The sequence below is a fragment of the Lepidochelys olivacea genome, assembly GCF_965140295.1.
Source record: "Lepidochelys olivacea isolate rLepOli2 genome assembly, chromosome: 1".
Taxonomy (NCBI): domain Eukaryota; kingdom Metazoa; phylum Chordata; order Testudines; family Cheloniidae; genus Lepidochelys; species Lepidochelys olivacea.
In genome coordinates, this window is record NC_140411.1 from 199,567,385 (window position 1) to 199,588,346 (window position 20,962).

The 20,962-nt window shown below is 38.2% G+C and overlaps 1 protein-coding gene across 1 annotated transcript in view; it reads left to right on the top strand.

Moving 5' to 3' along the window:
- The window catches only part of ABI3BP (ABI family member 3 binding protein), a 312,077-nt gene that overhangs the window by 198,779 nt on the left and 92,336 nt on the right, over nucleotides 1–20,962 (top strand). The window contains exons 19-32 of the mRNA XM_084636731.1: nucleotides 852–926; nucleotides 1,925–1,999; nucleotides 2,927–3,004; nucleotides 3,528–3,602; nucleotides 4,374–4,448; nucleotides 5,867–5,941; nucleotides 6,992–7,066; nucleotides 9,755–9,829; nucleotides 12,402–12,497; nucleotides 15,477–15,557; nucleotides 16,876–16,950; nucleotides 18,134–18,208; nucleotides 19,704–19,751; nucleotides 20,271–20,345. Coding sequence (XP_084492857.1) covers nucleotides 852–926; nucleotides 1,925–1,999; nucleotides 2,927–3,004; nucleotides 3,528–3,602; nucleotides 4,374–4,448; nucleotides 5,867–5,941; nucleotides 6,992–7,066; nucleotides 9,755–9,829; nucleotides 12,402–12,497; nucleotides 15,477–15,557; nucleotides 16,876–16,950; nucleotides 18,134–18,208; nucleotides 19,704–19,751; nucleotides 20,271–20,345 — 1,053 coding nt within the window. The remainder of the gene's footprint in view (nucleotides 1–851; nucleotides 927–1,924; nucleotides 2,000–2,926; nucleotides 3,005–3,527; nucleotides 3,603–4,373; nucleotides 4,449–5,866; nucleotides 5,942–6,991; nucleotides 7,067–9,754; nucleotides 9,830–12,401; nucleotides 12,498–15,476; nucleotides 15,558–16,875; nucleotides 16,951–18,133; nucleotides 18,209–19,703; nucleotides 19,752–20,270; nucleotides 20,346–20,962) is intronic.

Consider the following 20,962-nt stretch of genomic DNA (forward strand, 5'->3'; position numbering starts at 1 on the left):
CGATACTACAGTGATGAGCACGGTATAAAAGCCTGAATAGAATAGAACAGAATAAAGGTTTGAGGGAGAAACACTGGTCATAGCCTTCCCATGAACTATTAAGCTGTGGTTTATTATGAACTTCCTTGCTGTGTTGCCTCTGGGCTCTGCAGCATCCCTTGGGATCTTATATGTGTACGTTTTTGTTAGATTATAATATAAAATGTACTGCTTGTAGTGATTGATTTTAAACTTAATTAATTCATACCAGGGACACAAGTCCAGCATGAAAGAAAAAAACACCTGAACATTGAAAACTAAGTGTTAAGTAATTTCATGAAGAGCTATATTGGGGCATCTATAACTGGAAAATGCAGTGTTTACTGTAGACATTCTAAACCTTATTCTAATCCTTTATGCAAAGGTGTAGCATAAGGAACCAGTCTGTTGCTTTAGATATAGTTGAAGGCAAATGTGTCTACGCAGTTGCACACTACTTTGCTGAACCTATTTATAAAGAATTACAGCATATACTATGTATGTTTTTCCACTGAATGCATCCGATGAAGTGAGCTGTAGCTCACGAAAGCTTATGCTCAAATAAATTGGTTAGTCTCTAAGGTGCCACAAGTCCTCCTTTTCTTTTTAGCAAATACTAAGATAATGACATTTTTGCAAAACTTTATTAAATGAGTTTCTTACCTGGGTGCCAAAAGGCCCTTTAATCTGTTTATGTAACATCAACAGCATTGTTAGGCCCTTGCAAAGGAATGTAATGTAATCTCTCTCTTATTTTCCCCACACACACATACACCCCTCACTACACTGTATGCGGCCACATCTCAGATTTGTTTCCTTTTTTTTTCCTGCAGCTACATATAGTGCTGACCTGGAAACATCTGTGCCTCTAATTTCCAGAATATCTCATTTGCTAGGAACAACAATGGGTAATAATGACACATTCAGTTTCTTTCTTTAATTAAACTCTTTGGTTTTGTCATCACAGCTAATTCTGGGAGTCTTTCCTTGTTTTAGTCATCTGCCATACCAATAAATCATGCTGATTGTCATCAGTAAATCTCACAGCTATACTCACTGCTTTTTTTTTTTTTTTAAAGGAACCAACATCCAGTCTGTGTTTCACTGCTAAGGTTGTCACCGGTTGGGGCATTTTTGTTTGTCAATGTCAAGAGCAGTTACTGGGGTGTTCTTGTTTGTTTATTAACTCTCATGTAACTGATGAAGCCTGGTGAATCATGCATAGAGCTGAGTACATAATTTGTAGTGAATTATCTATCTGATGAATTAATCATTTCTTTTTCTGCTGGTAGAGTATCCATGAGCAGGTCACACTTAATTGAAAATTGTTCAAAAATTTGTTGGCCATTATTTTTTAACTTTATGGATTGGTCACAAACATTTCGCTGTGTTTTAGTTATATAATTTGTTCCATAATTAACATGATATTGCTTCCTTTCCGTGAACATTTGTGTTAGTAAAACTCCATCACAGACTGTCCATAGAAAGCAAAGCACTAACGGGGTGCGAATTGAATCAGATATTTGCAGGAATATTTTTTGCAATATTTGCCCAGCTCTAAAGACATGTTATTGCCATTCTTCCTTGAATACTCGATGCTTATAGAATCCTAGCAGATTGTGTCAGAAGCTTTTTGTCTTTGTACTTTTCAGGGTGCTTAAAGACCTATGAAATGAACCACCTGAGTAAACATTAGCCTTCACTGCATTGTGTGTGTTTCCATTTGAACTGTAATTTCAATTGCTGGCCTTTAGATCTCATTCCTTATCAGCACTGCTCCATTGCTAGAGTAAGAGATGCTCACTCATTAGATTGGCTGGACCACTGACTTTTAACTGAGTACCTCAGAAGATAAAAATCTAAATTTAAAAAAATAATAAACATTATTACCCATTTCTTTTTTTAGCTTTCGATGATACTCATCCTGTTTTTTCAAACCCCGCAACATCCGATGAGCCTGATATAACAGATCTCAAACCAGGTACAATAATTATTACAGAGTCTTTACCATTCAATGGCTCACGGTCAGATATAAACCCCATTGAAATAAATGGAAGTCTTATAATTGATTTCAGTGGACTTTGGATAAGGCCCTTACAGCTGAATTTTTAGCAAGCATCCAAACCGTATTGCTGTTGAGAAACTGGCATTAACTTGTGTTGTCTCACAGCTATGTTGTGTGTGGCAACACATACCAGTCAGTTTTCCTGTCAGTAACTGGAAAGATATGCTGCATAGATAACACTATGAAACAAATACTAAAAAGTACTATAGTATTCTGTAATAATTATCCAAAACATTCTATTAACATCATGTTGTAGATGGTAAAGTTGTAGACAAGTACTGTAAAACTACTACAGTTTTTATATGAAGGAAAAGAATATCCTAGGCACATTAAGTTATTTAACTCATTGAACACCTGATTCTCCAGAACTGTGACAATAGTTGGATCAGTTGTCAGCTTTCTGGACCAAATATCATCTGTTGTCAGTATTTGAGTAATTGGCAGCACAACATGTCCTTTTTATTCTCTTCCTTCGTGTTACTCCATGTCATCTTAATAAGTGCGGCAACATAACTCAAAATAACGAGGTAAGCCATGTGAGGACCTAAAATCTGATCATGAGAATTTAGTCCACATTTATTTTTGTGAAGGCAGGAAGGAATTAAACAAACATCCAAAATCTCTGCACATTCACAGATACCATGATTTATGGTTACCATAACAAGGCAATTCAAAAAGCTGAGCTCATCTCTAACATATACTAAACTGGTAAACTGAAAATAATGTTCAAGAATCAGTGGCATACTTCAGTTTTTCTTGTAGAACGAAATTGTTTTACCCATGAAGCAACTTCTTTCTTCCATAAGCTCTTTGCTCTCTTGTAACTGTCAACATTTCTCCCAGCAGCAACAAGTGAACCCACTCTGGAATCTTTCTCACCTCAAACTTCTAGTCCTCTTGAATGGCCAAGAGAAACATTGGGTAATGTTGTTGTTTGTCACAGCGAATGGTCACACTGTGTCTGTTTAATCAGAGAACATCCCATCCCCACAGGAATGCATTTCTTCCATAAAATCATTTCATGCATTGAATCATTAACCTTTATCCTACTTGTAGATTCTTGTTTTTCCTGTGTCACCAAAGACTCTAACACCTTTTGATTCACTTCTCTGTAGGAATGTAGTTGATGCTAGTGAAACTGTTCTTAAAGCAGTAAAACTATCAGCTAATGAAACTTGCATGGAGAGCTCCATCATCCTTTTATCATCTATCTCCCTCATGTCTATGATTTTAATTGTATCCATCTTTGGAACATTGACTTTATTTCTGATTAATGCACAACAATTTAGTACTCCATCCCTGACCCCCTGTTGAATGCTGATGTCCTCAGCTGACTTTCACATTCCATACTGAATTGTTTCTTCTTCATTGCAAACTTGTGGCATGTGCAGTTTCTTGAATGATTCCTGAAGTAGTTAGTTATAAACCAAGCTCTTTCTTTCAGCTCCAAATGAATCACCACTTATTCCTTCTAAACTGAAACCATCTCCTCTTCCAGAAGTGCAGCATGTGAAACCTGGTAATTAAGTAGTCCATTTATTCAATTCAATATATCAGGAAGATACTTTAAAAAAATATCCTACGGTGTTGCTACAAAGGAAGCAAACAGAATAAAGGCATCTGATCCATATCGAGCAAGACTCAAGATCATCAGACAATTGAGCGAGCATGAGTATGGTGATACAATGCAAAGAATTTTCACAATTTCGAAAATTACTTAAAAAATCAGGGAATACTTTTTGCATGTGTTTTTAACTATATTATTAACTTCTGCCTTGCTGTGTACAATTATGAGGTACGTACAACACATCGTTAGTCCCAGCACAATGTTGGTGCCTTGTACATTCTACTCATTTGCTTCCAGGATGTCATGACAGGGGAGCTTTCTTTCAGTGAAAATAGCTGTGATTGACAGAAGGGGAAGCCCCTTACAGGGTCCATAGTTGTGTGCTGGATCTTGCCGTTTGATCATGATGACATAACCGGTGTCTTGTGGTGCTTTTTTTGCTTTTCTGCTCCTTTGATCAGAAACAGTTGGATCCCTGTCACAGTTCTATTCAAGGTCAAAAGAGGAGAGAGCCCCCTTCACGATCCAAGTACTGGTGATCATAGGTTACCAGATGTTCAACAATCCAGTCTATGTTCTATTATTTTGTATACTTAATTTTATATTAAAAAAGGAATGTAGGAAATACTAGATGAGCTCTTTTAAACCTCCCACATCTTAAACTTGTTACTGATGTTCTTTATTGTACTATTCAATTATGCTTGGATTCTTTTTATTTTATAGCACAAAAACCACCACTTTTGGAGCATAGTACACCTAAAGCTTCAAAGACTATTGAAAGGCCAAAGGCGACACTAGGTAACAAATGTTTCAGTAGCTGTGTGTCAATCTGTATTTCTGTTCAAGCCATCATTAGAATTCCATCACTGAAGACCATTTCATACCATCACTGCTAATCATGCCAACTTCATTCTGTTTCTGGATCTATTTCTTTTATACAGGAGAATTGTTAGGAGAGAAATACTGTAAGAACAGACCCAAACTCACATTCATGAGTTTAGTTTCTTTTCTAAGTTGAATTTGTCCACAGAATAGTGGTTTTTATCAATGTTATTGTAAGGATAAAATATCTGCCCTTGAATAAACTCAATAGGAGGCATATGTGCATCTCTGTAAACAGAATTTGCCTCTCATTATTTGAGAATTGTTGAGATCATACACAAAAAGACAACCGTCCACTCGTATGTCAAAAATAACTATTGAAAGACTAAGTGCAAAGCTGGGTAAGGAGACTTTCTCAAAGGAAAGTTTTGGGTTTTTCTTTACATTAAAAAAACCTAATATTCTCTAAGGAGATCTATTGTGGCACTAGAAACATTAGTCTTTATCCTGCTTCTAGGTATCTTGTCATATAGTCCTTTAGGCTTGAAAACCTCTTCTCAGTGAATTCACATATACTTATTCATAGGAGTGCATTGCCACTCTGTTTATGGCAGTGAAGCTCTTCCTCCTGAATCTATCTTGGAAGCAATCTCATTACCCTGTTTTATAAAATAGGCAAAATTAATGGCCCTGTCTTCTGAGGTGCTGATTGGTCACCTTCAACTTTCACAGACTTCGCCTCCCAGAATAAGGCCTTAGGCTAGCATTCAGACTGGCTAACTACAGTTTCAACCCCTGCAATTATGGGACGACAGCTTCAGGTTTGCAGAACTGCTTAGACGTACTAATATTTCCCCCATTCCTCCAAACAGTGCTGCTTTTTTATAAATAGAATCCAGGGGCTGCAGTTGTGAGATAATTCCACTTTTGCATGTTATTCATTTCGTGGCTTTCTACCTCTGCCAGAATCTTTCTCTTCTTGAATAGCTGAGAGTTCTAAGAATTCATGTTACCTTTTCAAACCTCATCCAGTTAAGTCTGTCAGTTGCATAAAATTGATCGGCAACTCAAGAATATATACAATATAATATATATTATATATTTTAGACTTCTCTTGCAAAATTCAACTTCCTAGCTTGCCCAGAATATTTTTTTTAATGGACAAGTAAAACACAATTAGAATTTTTAATTATGTATCAGTCATTGTAGTAAAGGGCAAACTAATCATTTTTGTACCTGGACAAGTAAGTTTTCATGACAGTTTTGCGAGGCCTTTTTTAAAACTGATTTTATTTCCAGAAGCCATTTTGAAGTATCACTGCTTCACCAAAGTGATCCTTTTAGAAGGAAAAGAATTAGAAGAAAAATTGTATAATCTAGTCTGTTTCTTTCAGCTCCCTGGGAAACAAAGTTTGTTCCTTCTACACCTAAACCATCTGCCAAACCCAAAATGCCAAGAACTAAACCTGGTAATTGCATTCCATGCCAAGTATTATAATAATTTATTACTTTTGTAATTTAATGTATTTTGTTTTAAAAGCATCCTAAGTGAAATTGAGCAGATTGAGTTCTCAGGAGGATTATGCAAAGTGTGGGTTTGCGTCCCTTGAGTTAGACTTGGAATGTTAATTTGGAAAAATAAAAAAAAACGTGAAGCAAAACTTAGCTTGAATTACCAAGTTGCACAGGGCTTGGGGTTGGAATCAAGTTTTTACATTGTTTCCGCCTGAAATCATGAATTGGCCCATGCTTGCTCAACAGGACCCTGGTTGGCCCATAAATTTAAAAGTCTCTTAATCAAAAGTCTCTTGCTTTGCTTTTGAGGATAGGTTACCAATCTCTACCATTTCATCTGTTGCTATAGGATGAGTACAGATGCAGTGATAGATAGCATCTGTTGAGGCTTATCTAAAATTGTAGAACTCTGAGGGGTGAAACTCAGGCCTGGAGATAAGCAGGTGGATACAAAATGAAGGCAGTCGAATTGCACCATGTTTTTACACCATGGTTGAATTTAACCTGTGATGTAGATCAAAGGAAAGAAAATATCACACACATCCAGACTTGTCTGGAGTTGCATAAACAAAGATAAAGCCATGAAAACATTTAAAAAATGCATGGTTTATAATGAAGTCATAAAGCTAAAAAGATACATAATTTTATAGTGTAATAAGATATTATTTAAACAGTATTGTAAGAGACCAAGCAACATTATTATAATTCTTTCCAGACTCCCTGCAAAGTATTCTGTTAAAATCTTGCTGGTTAAAAATATTATCCACTTCAAGGCAAATAGTTACCACTGAAGCTTGTTAACATAGTCGTATTTAAGTCTTGGAATTGCATCAGTTATTATGAGCCAACTTTTAAAACATTTTCGCTATAACGACAACTCCTTAGAAAGGTTTTTTGCTCTGTTCAAAATTAACTCTTGTATTATTAAGACAATTTTGTCTATCTCTTCTAGAGATGCTGCTACCTTCCATATATGTATCTCTAAATTCTTTCTCTTTCAACAGCAGAAAAAGCAATTCATTTGGAAAGCAATACACCTAAATTTTCTAACCCCCTTGAACTGCCAAGGACAACACTAGGTAATGATGTTTCCACAGTGTATGGTCGCTTTGTTTTTCATTTTAACTACAGAGAAATCGGTATGATTGCATGTTTGTGCAAGTGTATCTAGTCTATCATCTCTCTATTACTAGTCTCACTGATCAGTCCAGATGGGATCCTGAGAATAACTATGTATTCATCACTGAACTTGGAATGATTTGCCGCGTCTTCCCTTCTCTATATAAAGTATTATGAATTCTGCATTTATTCCATAGGGATACTCTTATTCAGATGTGACTCTACTTCGGGGATAAGGTACTATTCAATGTAAGAGGATCACAATCTGGCCTTTAGCCAGGAGGCATGATGCCCATGGATCAAGCTCCCATTAATATCCCAGTATCACTAGAAATTGACCAAAAATTAGGGCTTGTGCAATAGCAATGGTTGTCTTCTTCCTTGAAGTTCAAATGCTTCTAATCAAGATGCCTCAAATTAATGTAGATTCCGTGTACTATGAAAAAAGAAAAGGAGTACTTGTGGCACCTTAGAGACTAACAGATTTATTTGGGCAATGCTCTAAGGTGCCACAAGTACTCCTTTTCTTTTTGCGGATACAGACTAACAGGGCTGCTACTCTGAGATCCGTGTATTATGGCGCTGACTTCCCAAAGAGCCAGGTCAGGTTACTGCATAAGTGGCTGACAGCCATTTCAAGCTATCATTGCTAATCCTGAAGCTCTGTCCTATTTCTGGTAAGGTGTTTGTCTGCTGCCCTGGAGCCAATTTGAAAATGTAATAAAAAGCCAAATTTCAATGGAAACCAAAAATTTCTGCAACAATGACTTTCTATTTTCCAACCAGCTCTACAAGCCACTGAAGATGTGCATCTTCATTCTTCTTTGTGGAAACAGTCTTTTATGGTGTTTGGGGCAATAAAGATGTAGCCTACATGAAGAATATGCTTTCTGCTAATCCCACCATAATCAGCCGTTGTGCTCACCTGTGTTAATAGCTTTCCTTCTTGCTAATGCTAGAACGTTCTCCAGTTTCACAAAAGAGCAGGAAGTTGAAGAGAGCTGTGTTTAGGAGACACATTCTCCCTTGCATCCAACTGCATAACAAGTTTGTTTTGCCATCTGAATAGTCATTTTATACAGTGCCTTTCAATTTTGAGCACCCACATTGTGCCACTATTGCCCCATGTAGACTTAAGCATGCACAAACTCTCTTTTGTCTTTCTGGCATAAATCCTGTGTTCTCCCAAGACCTTTCTGCATTACCACTTGTGGGATTTGGCAGCCCTGGCATTGAGCTGTGGAAGTGCCTTGAAGAGCTGTGTTGATTGGGAGGCTGTACTAAAGATCACAGTCAAGGGTTACATCATCACCCTACCCTGTAGAAGGGAATGCAGTCCCTCAACCACCTCAGTTCCTTTCCCCCCAACAGCAGAGAGGAAAGGGAACTCACCTTTGTGTCTTCAGGCTAGATCTTTCCTTAGTCTACCTTATTATTTTCTTGTAATTAGTGTAGAGTAGTGTAGGATACCTTAACCTTAACAGCTTGCCTTTATTCTGGGAGTCTCACTGGGACCACAAAGGGCCCTGAAAGGGCTTCAGGTACAGCACCTCTTTCCCACTGGTCATAGCAGGGATCCCACTGCTGATACTAAATTGGGCCCATCGAGAGTACCAGTACCAACCTCTGCTGAGATCCTCTTACACGGGACTCAAGATACACTTTGTCTCTCCAGCCTCAGCACTACCTTTGGTCACAAGGACAAAGTCACCATGACGTCCCATCACAGCTTCATGCCAAAGATAGCCTCAGATTACCACCTATCTCAATATATTTTCCTCCCTGTGTTCTTCCCCAGACCCCACAGGGATCGCATCTCCATATTCAAAATATAAAAAGGACATTCTGGTTCTACCTGGAATTCTGGAAAAGACTGAGCTGTTTAGAAGTTCAACTAGGTTGTTTTTAGCCTAGGGGAGAGATGTCAGGGAGAACCTGTTGCCAAACAGAGTGTTTCACCCTGAGATTAGGAGCTGTATAGAGCATTATTGCAACCGAGTACCCCTTGTTTAAAGACTTACAATAGCCACCATGGCATCCATGATGTGCCTTAGATAGGTTCCCCTGGTGGAGATTTACAAAAGCAGCAACTTGGAGTTCGGTGCACACTTCCACCAGATGGTACTCGTTGGATTTAGCATTGTACTCTGATGCCAGTTTGGGAGAGCAGATTACAGACAACATTTATCTAAGAACTTGCCCATCATCATCAAGTTTGCTAATCTGCCACAATAGGGCATATGCAGAGGCCCTCAAAGGAGAAAAGAGAGGTTACTCTGCAGTAATTTTTGTTCTTTGAGAATTACCTCTGTGTATTCACACTACCCAACCACCTTCCCTTCTACCTCAGAGTTCAGTATAACATTAGGTCTCCGGTTTGGGAAAAGGAATTGAGGCGTCTGGCTGGATGGATGCACTTCCTTATATAGAGTAGGGTGATGCCATCACCCTCACTTGAGCTGTCACATGAATATACACCACAGTGGACATGGTTTTCCAAGGCAGTTCTCCAGCTCAGTGCCAGGGGTGCCGCATCCCACGATTGTGAATGTACAAATGTGACTCCCGAAGAGCAACAGTTACTGGTAAGTACTCTCTCCTTTCCTCAAAACTTTGGGATTACAATCTTCCCTCTTTCTTCCTTTCAGCACCCAGTAAAACAAAACTAATTCCTTCCAAACCTAAAGTCTCTCTCCATCCAGAAGAACCCAAGACAAAACCGGGTAATTACAGTATGCTCTGCTATTATCATTTTGTTCCATATTGTTTCAAACATGCGGACTCCTGACTTTTTTTTTTTTGGACATGTGTCTGTGGAAACGGTAGAAATCTGTTAGCATCATAAGCAGTCTTGCAAACTAAATCCTTTATTCTCCCAGCCTTTATTTTGCTTTGTTAGAGTAACTACAGTGTTATTACATGGATCAGACTCTGACCAAATAAAGTAGCGAATTAATAAATGAGATAGGAGAAAAAACTCTGAACACTGACCCATTAAACTACAAGTTGGTAAACAGTGTTTAAGATAAAGACTTATGAATAGTTTCAGGTAGAAAAGTATCAAGTATGCCAAACTTTAACTATTATTATTCATAAGTTTGTAGATTATTTCCTCATCTTCATGAGTATGCTTGCAAGTCTTGAAAGCTTCATCAATTTCAACAGGAAAGATCACTTGTCCAAAAATTCATAGTTGGAGTGCATTATTCCTTCCTGTTTTAAAAGGTTTTTCATCTATTCAGGAAGGAGAAGCTGTGCCATGGGACATAGGTGATAAACCAAATGCTGCATAGAATCAAAATAGAGAGTCAGAAAATGAAGTGTGATAATTTGGATAAATAAAAGTATTCAATGAATACTTAGAAATAGTGAATACAGTTGAAGAAAATGAAGATGGGTTAAAGATAATACCTTGTGAATCAAAAGAGGGGCTACATTTTTAAAGAGCATTATTCATAAATAAATCCTCCAACTCTATCTTTAAGTCCCTTCCTCTTTCAACAGCCCTGCCATTGCCTTCAGTGGGTTCAGGATCAGTATGCCATTCTTCTCGTTTACTAGGTTTAACCTGATTATTGTTTTGCAATATATTAAGTAATACTTTCTATTTTGAGGTGTTTACATGAGTTAGCTTTATCTTGACATCATTATTATTTTGGTAGAAAATTCTCCTTTCTCTTATAAAAATGAATCATAAGGTTTGGATCCAAATTTTGCATTTTGTGTCTGCTACAGTATAACTTGTCACTTTCATATTTTAAATTCCCTAAATAGTTAGTTTTTTCAAGAATGGGACAGGGTTTAAAGTTTCAGTAAGACTGAGAAGATGGTCTGAGAAAGACTCACAAAAAGTAACAAGACACATTCCCCTTAAATGGATGTTAAATGTGATCACGTGCTGTGAGCAAGTGGGCCAGGATTTGGGGAGCTCTCTCCACGCTGCAGAGCCAGGCTCCACATTGGCTTACTGTGTATCCCCATGCTAGTGAGTGTGTGGGGTGGAACAGTGGTAAGATGGATGAGAAGCGGGGATTGGGCCAGTGACTCCTGTACTGTGCAGTGTGAGGCCAGACAGGTATAGGAGAGTGGTAGAAGGCAGGTATATTAGCCCCAGGATAAGCAGGTCCCTTTTCCCCTGGTAATTGAACAGGGGTTACTCCAGGTTAATTAGGTCACCTGGAGCCAATCAAGGGCCTGCCAGAACCTGTTGAAAGCCTCCCCTCCAGTCAGATAGGCGCGCGCAATAGGAGCTATGGGGAGAAGGTATGCTACTGGAGGGCCGGACAATGCAGACACTGGCAAATGCCAGGAGGGAGACCTCACAGGTACAGAGGTGAAGAACAGGGGAAACCCTGTCCAACAGGGCATACAGCCCTTTTGGGCCCCCAGAGGTTTGGGGGGAAAGAGACCCCACCAGAGTGGAGTGATTGAACTGGGTATCTGGCCTGCCACCACTACGTCCAAAGGAGCTACCGGAGACTAAGAGGCTCCCCTGCTCAGACAAAGTGGGGAAAATTCCCAGGGAGAGAGGAATTGCCCAGCTCGCTGCTAAGGGGAAGCTCGAAACCCTCCAAGGTGGAGAAGGAGCTCTGCCACAGCCGGTGTATGTAAAGGAAGGGTGGCTGATGCAGAATGATGTAACTTAGGCTCAGACTCCTCAGCTGAAGGATTACTCTCCACCCAGGTCCTCACGTCAAGTCTGGCTACTCAGACTTGGTGAGGTAGAAGGAGGATTTCATCCTACAGTGTTTTAATTTAGTTTGCCACAGACATATTCCTTTTGGCTGGCTTCAAATATTCAGAACTAAACTAATTGAAGGGAAGCAAAACAAATGTGTTAGTTGTAAAATATGTACTAAAAAGGGCCTGAAAAAGAAAAGTTTGGTTTTGCTTGCCCCATCAGTGTCCTGCAGAGCTTGCCATCCTGCTCCATTTGAAGAAAGATAGAACCCTGTTACATTAAAGCATTGGTTCCCAAATATTTTGGCCTATTGTAAAGAGATCAGCTGTGTTTTAGCCCACAATGCACTTGAGCATTCCAGACTGCACATCTACTGAGGCACAAGATACATTGGGCGGGGGGATAGAGGGGGTCCCTCACATTTGAACAATGTGGGAATCAGCAGTAGACAAAAAGCTCCCCAAAAGCATCACTGTTAAGATAGGGTTTGAGTCATCCTGTAGAGTATCCGTCCCAAAATCTTGATGTCCAAGTACCCATACCAGACACCGGGCAGCAGTTTAAAAGGTGTAGATCTGCCTTCGTCTCTCTCAAGATAATGTCCTTTACTCCAGCAGCAACCAGGGAACCTGTTCCAGTGCCAATCACTATTAAGATTTCTTCTATTACTGCTACTACTAAGACTCTTGAACATCCGAAATCTACAATGGGTAATGATGATAATATTCTTCCTTAGTGAATTGTCAGCTCTTTTCTTTTCCTTTTCATCAAGGAGGATTTTTTCATCTTCTAAAGGGGCATTTCATGTTTCCTTATTCATAACTAATCACTGAATTTCACTCTGATTTTAGTTGTGAGTTGGTTTGGTGCTGCCGTCTCCTTCTCTGCTGTTCATCTTTCCTTTTGCTTTTCTTTGTAGGAATTTGTACTTAAGCTGTGACTTGGGAAATGATCATGAGGAAATCCCATCCTGTGTTCATATCTGCCCAGGATGGGTCCAAGAGCTTTTTCTTGTACTTGTTAAGGGTGAAATCTTATTCCCATCGAAATCAGTGGCAGAAATCCCATTGACTACACTGACAGTAATATTGAGTCTTAAATGATTAATAAAAATAGTCCTCAATACCTCAGATCAGGCAACAGTGACATCTCATCATGAGTAATGAACAAATTAAGTGCAAGAGTCATGAAACCAAGCTGAGCAATTCTGATACTTTGACCCAAGAGGGAGTCGATTTTCCTTTAGTTGGCTGGAGACCTCCATTCATGACAGTTAAGCATTAAAGATGAAATTCACTGTTGTGCAAAAGACCCACACAAGGCCTTACATACCTCTCAGGTTCCATTAAAATCCTTGTACTAGAGTTTAAGTGCTACTTGAATTATATATAGACTTGGTACAGGCCCTCTGGACAGGAGTGTATTTTCCCAGTGGAAGCAAAGTCATATCCTAGTGCAGGGATCTCAAACTCAAAATTACCACAAAGGCCACACGAGGACGAGTACATTGGCCCAAGGGCCGCATCACTGACACCGCCCCCCCTCCCCCGCGGCTACTGCCCGCACTCCACCCCTTCCATGATGCCCTGCCTCTTCCCACCTCTTCCCTGCCCCTATTCCAACCCCTTCCCCTAAGTCCCCACCCCAACTCCACCCCCTCCCTGCCCCTATTCCAACACCTTCCCCAAATCCCCCCCCGCCCCGCCTCCTCCCCTGAGCACGTGGCTCCCTGCTCCTCCACCCTGGAAAGCACTAAGTGCTGCCAAACAGCTGTTTGGCGGTGGGAAGCACCTGGAGGTAGGCAGAGGAGCAGGGACGTGGCGTGCTGGGGCGTGGGGGAGGCGGCAGGGGAGGGGAGCTTGGCGGACGCAGGAAATAACTCGGGGGGATGCGGGGAGCTTGGCGGGCCACAGCAAATAGCTCTGCGGGCCTCATGTTTGAGACCCCAGTCCTAGTGCATTATAGATCATTTGTTTCATTTGTGTGCAGGTCTGAAATAAAACTTACAACAAGATACAAATGTATTTGAACCAATTCAGATCCAGATTTCAAAGACCAGAAAGTTTGCAGGTTGTCCGGGCTTGTATTTTAAATTATTCTCTTGAGGTCTAGTTGTGAAATTTCAATCCAATTCTGGGTTTGGATTCAAAACCTCCCAAGACTCTGAGGACATTCAAATGTTTATAGAGAGAGAGTTCAGCTATGATATTTGGCTTGGGATCTGGATTTGGATTCAGAATTTCAGTTCAGGCCTATTTCTATTCTATTCTATCTATTTTAATTTCAGTTTAACAAATTAAACATCTTGCAGGAATTAAACAGAGGTGATATTGGGGTTTTATTTCCCAAGTAATAATGCTGCCATCATTTCAAGTCTCTACACATTAAAATATCCCAAGTGCCACTTGTGACAACAATTGCAGCAATGTAACAGTGACTAGTTAGTTTTGGGATAGATAATACTAGTGCTTTACATTTTTAAGGCATTTTACAAACATTAACTAAGATGTGTTCCCTGTGTATCCTGTGGTTTCTCAGCCATGGTGTTAGCTGCAGAATCTACCCCAGGCAGTAGATGCTGTAGAAACTAACCTTTCATTACATTCATGAAATTTGTTTCTAGCCTTTATGGTTTTGAAGAAAATCTTGGAAAAATTATGAGAACATAAAACCAATGCTGTGTTGTCTTCCTGAGGTCCTGCTTATATTGGAAATATTTAAGGTGTAGCTGCAATGGTGCAAACTGGTAGCTACAATGGTGCAAACTGCCCGTGTAGAAGTGTTACATGTTGCAAGATGCATTTTACATTGACACAGCATAGTTACTTCAGGGTATTTGTACTGCTGCAGATATTCCCCATGTAGACAGGTACTGAGTCTGCAGACACCTTAAAACAACAACTCTGAGAGGTGCAGATTATCCAGTTTGCCACGCTACGCAATGAATGGAACTTGAATATGATAACTTAAATGGCTACTGTAACTCTTTCACTGATGTTCATTTAGTAAATACATCTGACTAATGTGCTCATCCCACAATCACAAACTGCCTCCCATGCCTCCACTGCTGCCAGAAGCCCTAATTGCCACCTACCCAGTTGCCAAAATTTCCAGCTTCTTACCTGGCATTGTCAGTAGCAATGTCTTTGGTGTATCAAAACTGAAAAAGTGTGGACTGCCTAAAATTTGAATTTAATCTCAAAATAAATAACTCGGCAACTTCTGTACCGACTGTATTAGTCTTTTTCATATTGAATCATTAAACCCCTAAATCCTGTAATTTAAAAGAAGTTCCTGCAAAAATTTCCTGTCTGCAACACCAGAGTGCCGCAGAATCCGGGAACTTTGCCACAAAATTTAGGTCCAGCTTGCCACAAGAGTACAGGACTTTGATGAAGAGAGTGCTGACTGGTTGGTGGCAAGATAAGTTTATAATAGAGAACTCCTTGTTTTGGCAGAGGGCTAAGCACTCCTGCTCTTTTTGTCTAGCTACTCTAAACATTTAACTGCAATACTTTCCTCGCACCTTATTTATTTATTTTTTAAACATGCATGTTAACTACAGTCTGATTTTTCGAGTCTTTTAAGTTATTTTTGTTCCAGGGTAGGCTTCAAGTCTATGCTTTCTGTGGTCTGAATAATGATGCATGCAGTAATTCAATTATGAACTGGGCTTTTTTTTTTTTCAGTTTCATATGAACCACAACACATTTCTTCCAAACCTAAAGCATCTGCCAGTGCCATGCCAGAAATGCCACATAGTAAACCTGGTACAGTAACTATTCTTCTGTAATTCACTACTTGAACTTGGAGTATCATTTTAGCAAAACTCAGTGGCATTGCTGCAAAGAAGTTAACCTGGTTTTAGGGCACAAGTGAAATGCAGACTATATAAATGAGTTTGGTTTGAGTCATTTAGTGGTTGCCCATCTTTAAAACTTATATATTATTATATATATATTTTATAACATATATGTTATGTTAAAAACCAGATTATTTTGAACAAGAAATAATTGCTCTTATAAAGATTTCAGAAAGCCTACTTTTATTAAGAATATGCACATTTAAAATCATATTTAAAAGACAGCAAGCATTGAAACACAATTTCTGTAATAAGAATTCTACACTCCATATACAGAGCATTACTCCATTTTCAAATTTAGGGTTCCAGCTAGTTTTCTGGATGTTGCAAAATTTGCTACAGAAACTAAGCTTCTGTTTAAAAAAAAACAAATAATGATTCTAGTGATGTGGAAAGCTTGAATGTAGTTAGCCGGAGATGTAACTGAGATTTTATTGAATGTATAGCACCAGGGAATATGCACTTAATGGAATTCTTAGTATGAATTTGTGTGTGTGTGTGTGTGTGTCTTTAAAATAAACACAAATTCTCACACCCAGACTAAGAGAGTGGTATCTGTTGTACTTCATCTTTGCAATGTCAAATCTCATTGGAAGTATTCTTCTTTTAAAACATTGCCTGTCTTTAACTGTGCAGATTATGTTCAAGGAAGCACAGTGATCTATTTTTAAGAGAAACCTCTACTCTCTAAACCACTCTCAGCAAAGTGCTTAGGCACGAATTTAAGTCCAGCATTATTCAACAAAGCACTTACATACCTGCTTAAGTACTTTGCTGACTCAGGGTCTAATAGTCTTCACTTAAATTCATTTTTATTCTAACAACAAAAAGTCCAGCTACTCCAGAAGCTAAATGTAAAATTTCTTCCTATGACCTAGAGTGGGCCAAGGCAACATTGGGTAACAGTTTTTTCTTTACGTTTTATGATAGCTACCTTGCTTTTGCCTTCCAATTTAGAAACTATAATTTTGCTCCAGAAGATCATTTTATCCCAACTCTTCGATAGTTTCTGTGAGCAAAGAGCTTATCTGCTACTTTTTTTCTGTTGTTAAACTGCAGTCGCAATTTTCTACTTAGTGGGTCATTGATATTAATTATAGTCACTTTTCCAGTTCTGCATTGTAGTGCTGTTTCTTCACTGCAGGCATATGGTGTTTTCGGGATACACGCACTTTTACATCCTTATGTTTAAATGCTGATAGTTATAAACCAAATTTTTGTTTCAGAATCCAGTGAAATACATTTCACACCTTTGAAGCCCGAATCATCTACTGAACCTAAAATGCCTCAATCTAAACCTGGTAAATACCTTTATTTTTTCAATTTGGTACATTGAGGCTCACTATTACCCTAGTTAAAGGCAAAATATCAGCTGTAGTGGCTCAGGAGACTGTACTTTTCTTCTTACCGTGCACCTCGTACAGAAATTGTAGATAAAGATGCCAGTTTTACTGTATAGGATCTATGTCAGAAGGACTACATTTTTATGTCAATCTTGTTCTGAGAGAGGAGAAAGAAACTTAGATCCATCTTGGAAATATTTTGCACCAAGAATAGGGATTAATTAATTTTATTCTCATGTTAGACTTTTCAAACACACTTGAATTTTATATGTTCATATTTTCTTAGTTAAAAAAAAATTACTCCTTCAGAGGTGATCTCCAAACCAAAATGTCCCTGTATTTGTGCAGGTCCGTTTTTCAGTTAACCTTTAAGCTTCTGGGGAGTTTGAACAGCGAAGTCACCACAGCCTAGAGTATATAGCAAGCAAATTGGAAAGAATTGTGAATAATTGTTGGATTTAGTGTCTGGCCATTTGTTGATATGAAAAAATAACGATCTCTAAGGTTTTAGTTCCAATAGTGTTGTTGTTTTGTTCTCAGCATGATTACCACCACCAACAGAAGACTCAGAAATGCCAATTTTTTTAATCAAAAGCATTTCAAATATAGATAATGGTTATATCTATGACAAGGAATTCTTTTCACCACATGAACTTTTAGAAGACCATGTGAGGAAAATTGGTACAACTTTCTTTTAAGATTAAGTGCCAAATTCTGCCTTCAAAACATGCGTCCCTCTCTTATTGCAGTCACTGGGAAGACCACAAACTTATCTGAGGGCAGAATTTAGCCGCTAACTTACTGTTCCTGTCACCTCATGGCTCGATTCAACACGCTCGCACTTATGGGAGTAGTCCTTAGGCTCACAAATATAGCCATTCAAGTCAACTCCTATAATTAAGCATTTGCAGGGGTTTTCCCCATTGTCAGAAGCCCCCAAATTGCACTACTACACAAGAGTATTTCTTACCCCTTTCAGAGTCACAGTCATTGTGAATACAATAAAAACCAACTTAATTGAATTTTTGTTTTTGACAACATTGCAGGTATCACTTCTTATGGCTTAAACATAGTGCCAGAGTCAGGCTGTGACTCCTTAAGACGTTTAGAAATGTAGGGTTTTTTTCTTTGTTTTTTTCAGCTCCAACTGAAACACAGTTCATTCCTTCCAAACCTAATGCGTCCCCAGAGCCAGAACTACCCCATTCTAAACCTGGTAATTACCTGTTCTTGCAACTGGTTCTAACAAAACCCCATTGATTTAATGTGCTTCCTTTACTTTGCTGTCAGGAGTTTGTTATAGACTCTGTCATCTGATACTTGAAGGTTGGTAAAATTTGCTAAAGGTTGAGAGGAATTATTTATTGCTCCTGTGATATAAGTAGGATTAATAGGATATAACTAGAGTCAACTGAATAATTCATAGCAAATGTTCTATAGTAAATTGTTTGTTTTTTAATTTATTTGTTCAAAATTAGTTCCCTTTTTGCAGTATTTTTTTCTTATTCTGTGGATTGATTATGATCAGTTTGCTAGGAATACTTGATACTCAGTGTTTGGAATTTGAGATGGTTTGATTAATGGTGATTGGTCACAAATCTCCTGGTGTTTCTGATTGGATGACTGTAATTCTTGTAGTCCCTGATTCAGTAAAGCTTTATAAATACATGCTTAATTTCAAGCACGTGACTAGCCACTGGTGGAATATTGAATCTAGATTAGTAGGTAGTAGATTAGCAGAATTTGGAAATTTTACAATCTTTGCCTTTCTGAATCACACAACTTTGCCAAAGACTTCATTCCCAAATAAATAAATAAAATAAAATTAGTCTAGTGTAAGGCACATTAGTTATGTGGAGAGTTTAAATCTAATTTTATCTCATTTCAGTCACGTAATATATTTGTGTATACATACATGGATGTTTGGTAGTTGCAAATAATTTCCTTTTGGGTCTGATTTGATTGTTTAATTGCTTCTACTCTAAACTTTGGGGGTGTAGGGGCATGGGAACCGTGTCATCTTGTTGAGTCACACAGTGTACTACCTCATCCTGGATTATACCACTTCCCATGAATTTGCAAACTGAACACTTGTTTGTGTGAAATTCCATGCAGTGAGATACAGTAGCTTGAATGTTTGCAGAAAGCAAATACAAAAGAGGTATAAGCATTGCTAAAGTTTTTTATTTTATTTTATCTTATTGCTGTATTCTTCCAGCTGCAGATTAAAAAAAAAGGGGGGGGAAATTTAGCGTAAATATCAGAAAAGCTTGCTGAGAATGAGGTGTATTAAATAGTAGAATAGTCTACTAAAGAAAGTGTTGGAAGCACAATTGCTTGGGTCTTTTAAAATTAGACTGGATAATGCACTATAGAGTATTGTGTTAACTACAAGATGAAATGGATGACCTCTTAGATCTCTTCTATCTCTAACTTCTATGGTTCTTTGATTTTTACTATCTCAAAATTGAGAGTTTGTTTCATCCAGGTCATGCAATTTATTTATGGTAATGGTGTCTTCAAAGTAACTGACCACAATTTCTAAAAGTCAGAATAAGATATCCAAGGGTAAATTGATAATCCACGGAATTAGTACGGATCAGATTAGCATAATCTTTTACTTATTGCTTACCTAGGAAATAGCTTTGATCATTTGAAAGGGTGTTCCATGTTTAGATTCTCATGCTTTTTCTGTTTTGTTTCTGATGCAGTCCTGGAACATATTACATTTAGAATTGAACCACCAAGGTCAACAATAGGTAAAGAAATTTGTTTAGTGACCAGTCATGTTTGTTTTTCTTGTCTTCACAGAAAACCACATTGTAGTTGTCATCTCATGTCACCAGTTTCTTTCCTTAAAATTCCTCTTTTTTTCCTAGATACGTCTGTCATTTGGCACAAAAGGCTTTTTAGGAATTTTGTTTTCTACACAGATGTATTATCTCCTTTTTAAGGCAAATTAGGCTGTCAGTTCTGAAACATCTTTATCATAGTCATGACTGTCTGTGCTTGCAACTTATTTTCCAACTTTTTTTTAAACTGAGCTTCAAAATGATCAGGAATTCCATTTTCCTGCTTAAACAAATCTAGATACATTCATAATGCCGTATTTTCTTTAAACTCCTTTGTACACCTGACTTTGTCTTCTCTGTTACCCGTAAAAGGATTTTGTTTCTCCATTGCAGGCTTGAAACGTGCCATGTCTGTGTGTTACACCTGGCATTAGACTCTGATTCCTGGAAAATTTAATAATCTGTAACCCAGGTTCTCTCTTTCAGCACCAAAAGAGACACGACGTGTTCCTTTGAAGCCTAAAACTTCGCCCAAAACTCATGTGCCACAGACAAAACCTGGTAAATGATTTTCTGTGTCCTATTGAAGTTTATCACTAAGCAGCTGTTTAATTATCTAAGCAATTTGAAATACACTCAGCATCATAGTGACAAGGTACAACCCTGCTGCAATGTGTTGGGTGTTTTGTTTGTTAGCCATTTACAGCAATAGCAGAAATTGACTAGCTCTTTATCATCATGCAGTAGCATAATAATACCTCATGTTTAGACACATGGATGAGAATTAGTGTTATTCCTGAGTTATAGTAGTGTAATTAAGAGGAAAATTTGACTCAGTATTAAATAAAATCAAATATTAAAAATGCTTTAGTGTTCTATGAGAGATATACTGTATTTGTATATTTCTTCAAACTTTGCTTTGCACTTTCAGAAAAGATGCTGCACAGCTTTTCTTATATTTACCATTATTGTATGTCTTCTTATTACTCTTTTCCTTAAGAATTAGTAAATTACCAAACATATAACTAATACTTGTTTAACTGGATTCACCATACCAATACGTTATCATTCAGTATTCCAAGACACTGTATTCAGGAATTATACAGACAATCAATTAACTTGATTTCAGTGGGAGTAGTGTAAAAAAAAAAAAAGTCAATAATTACTATACTGTGGTG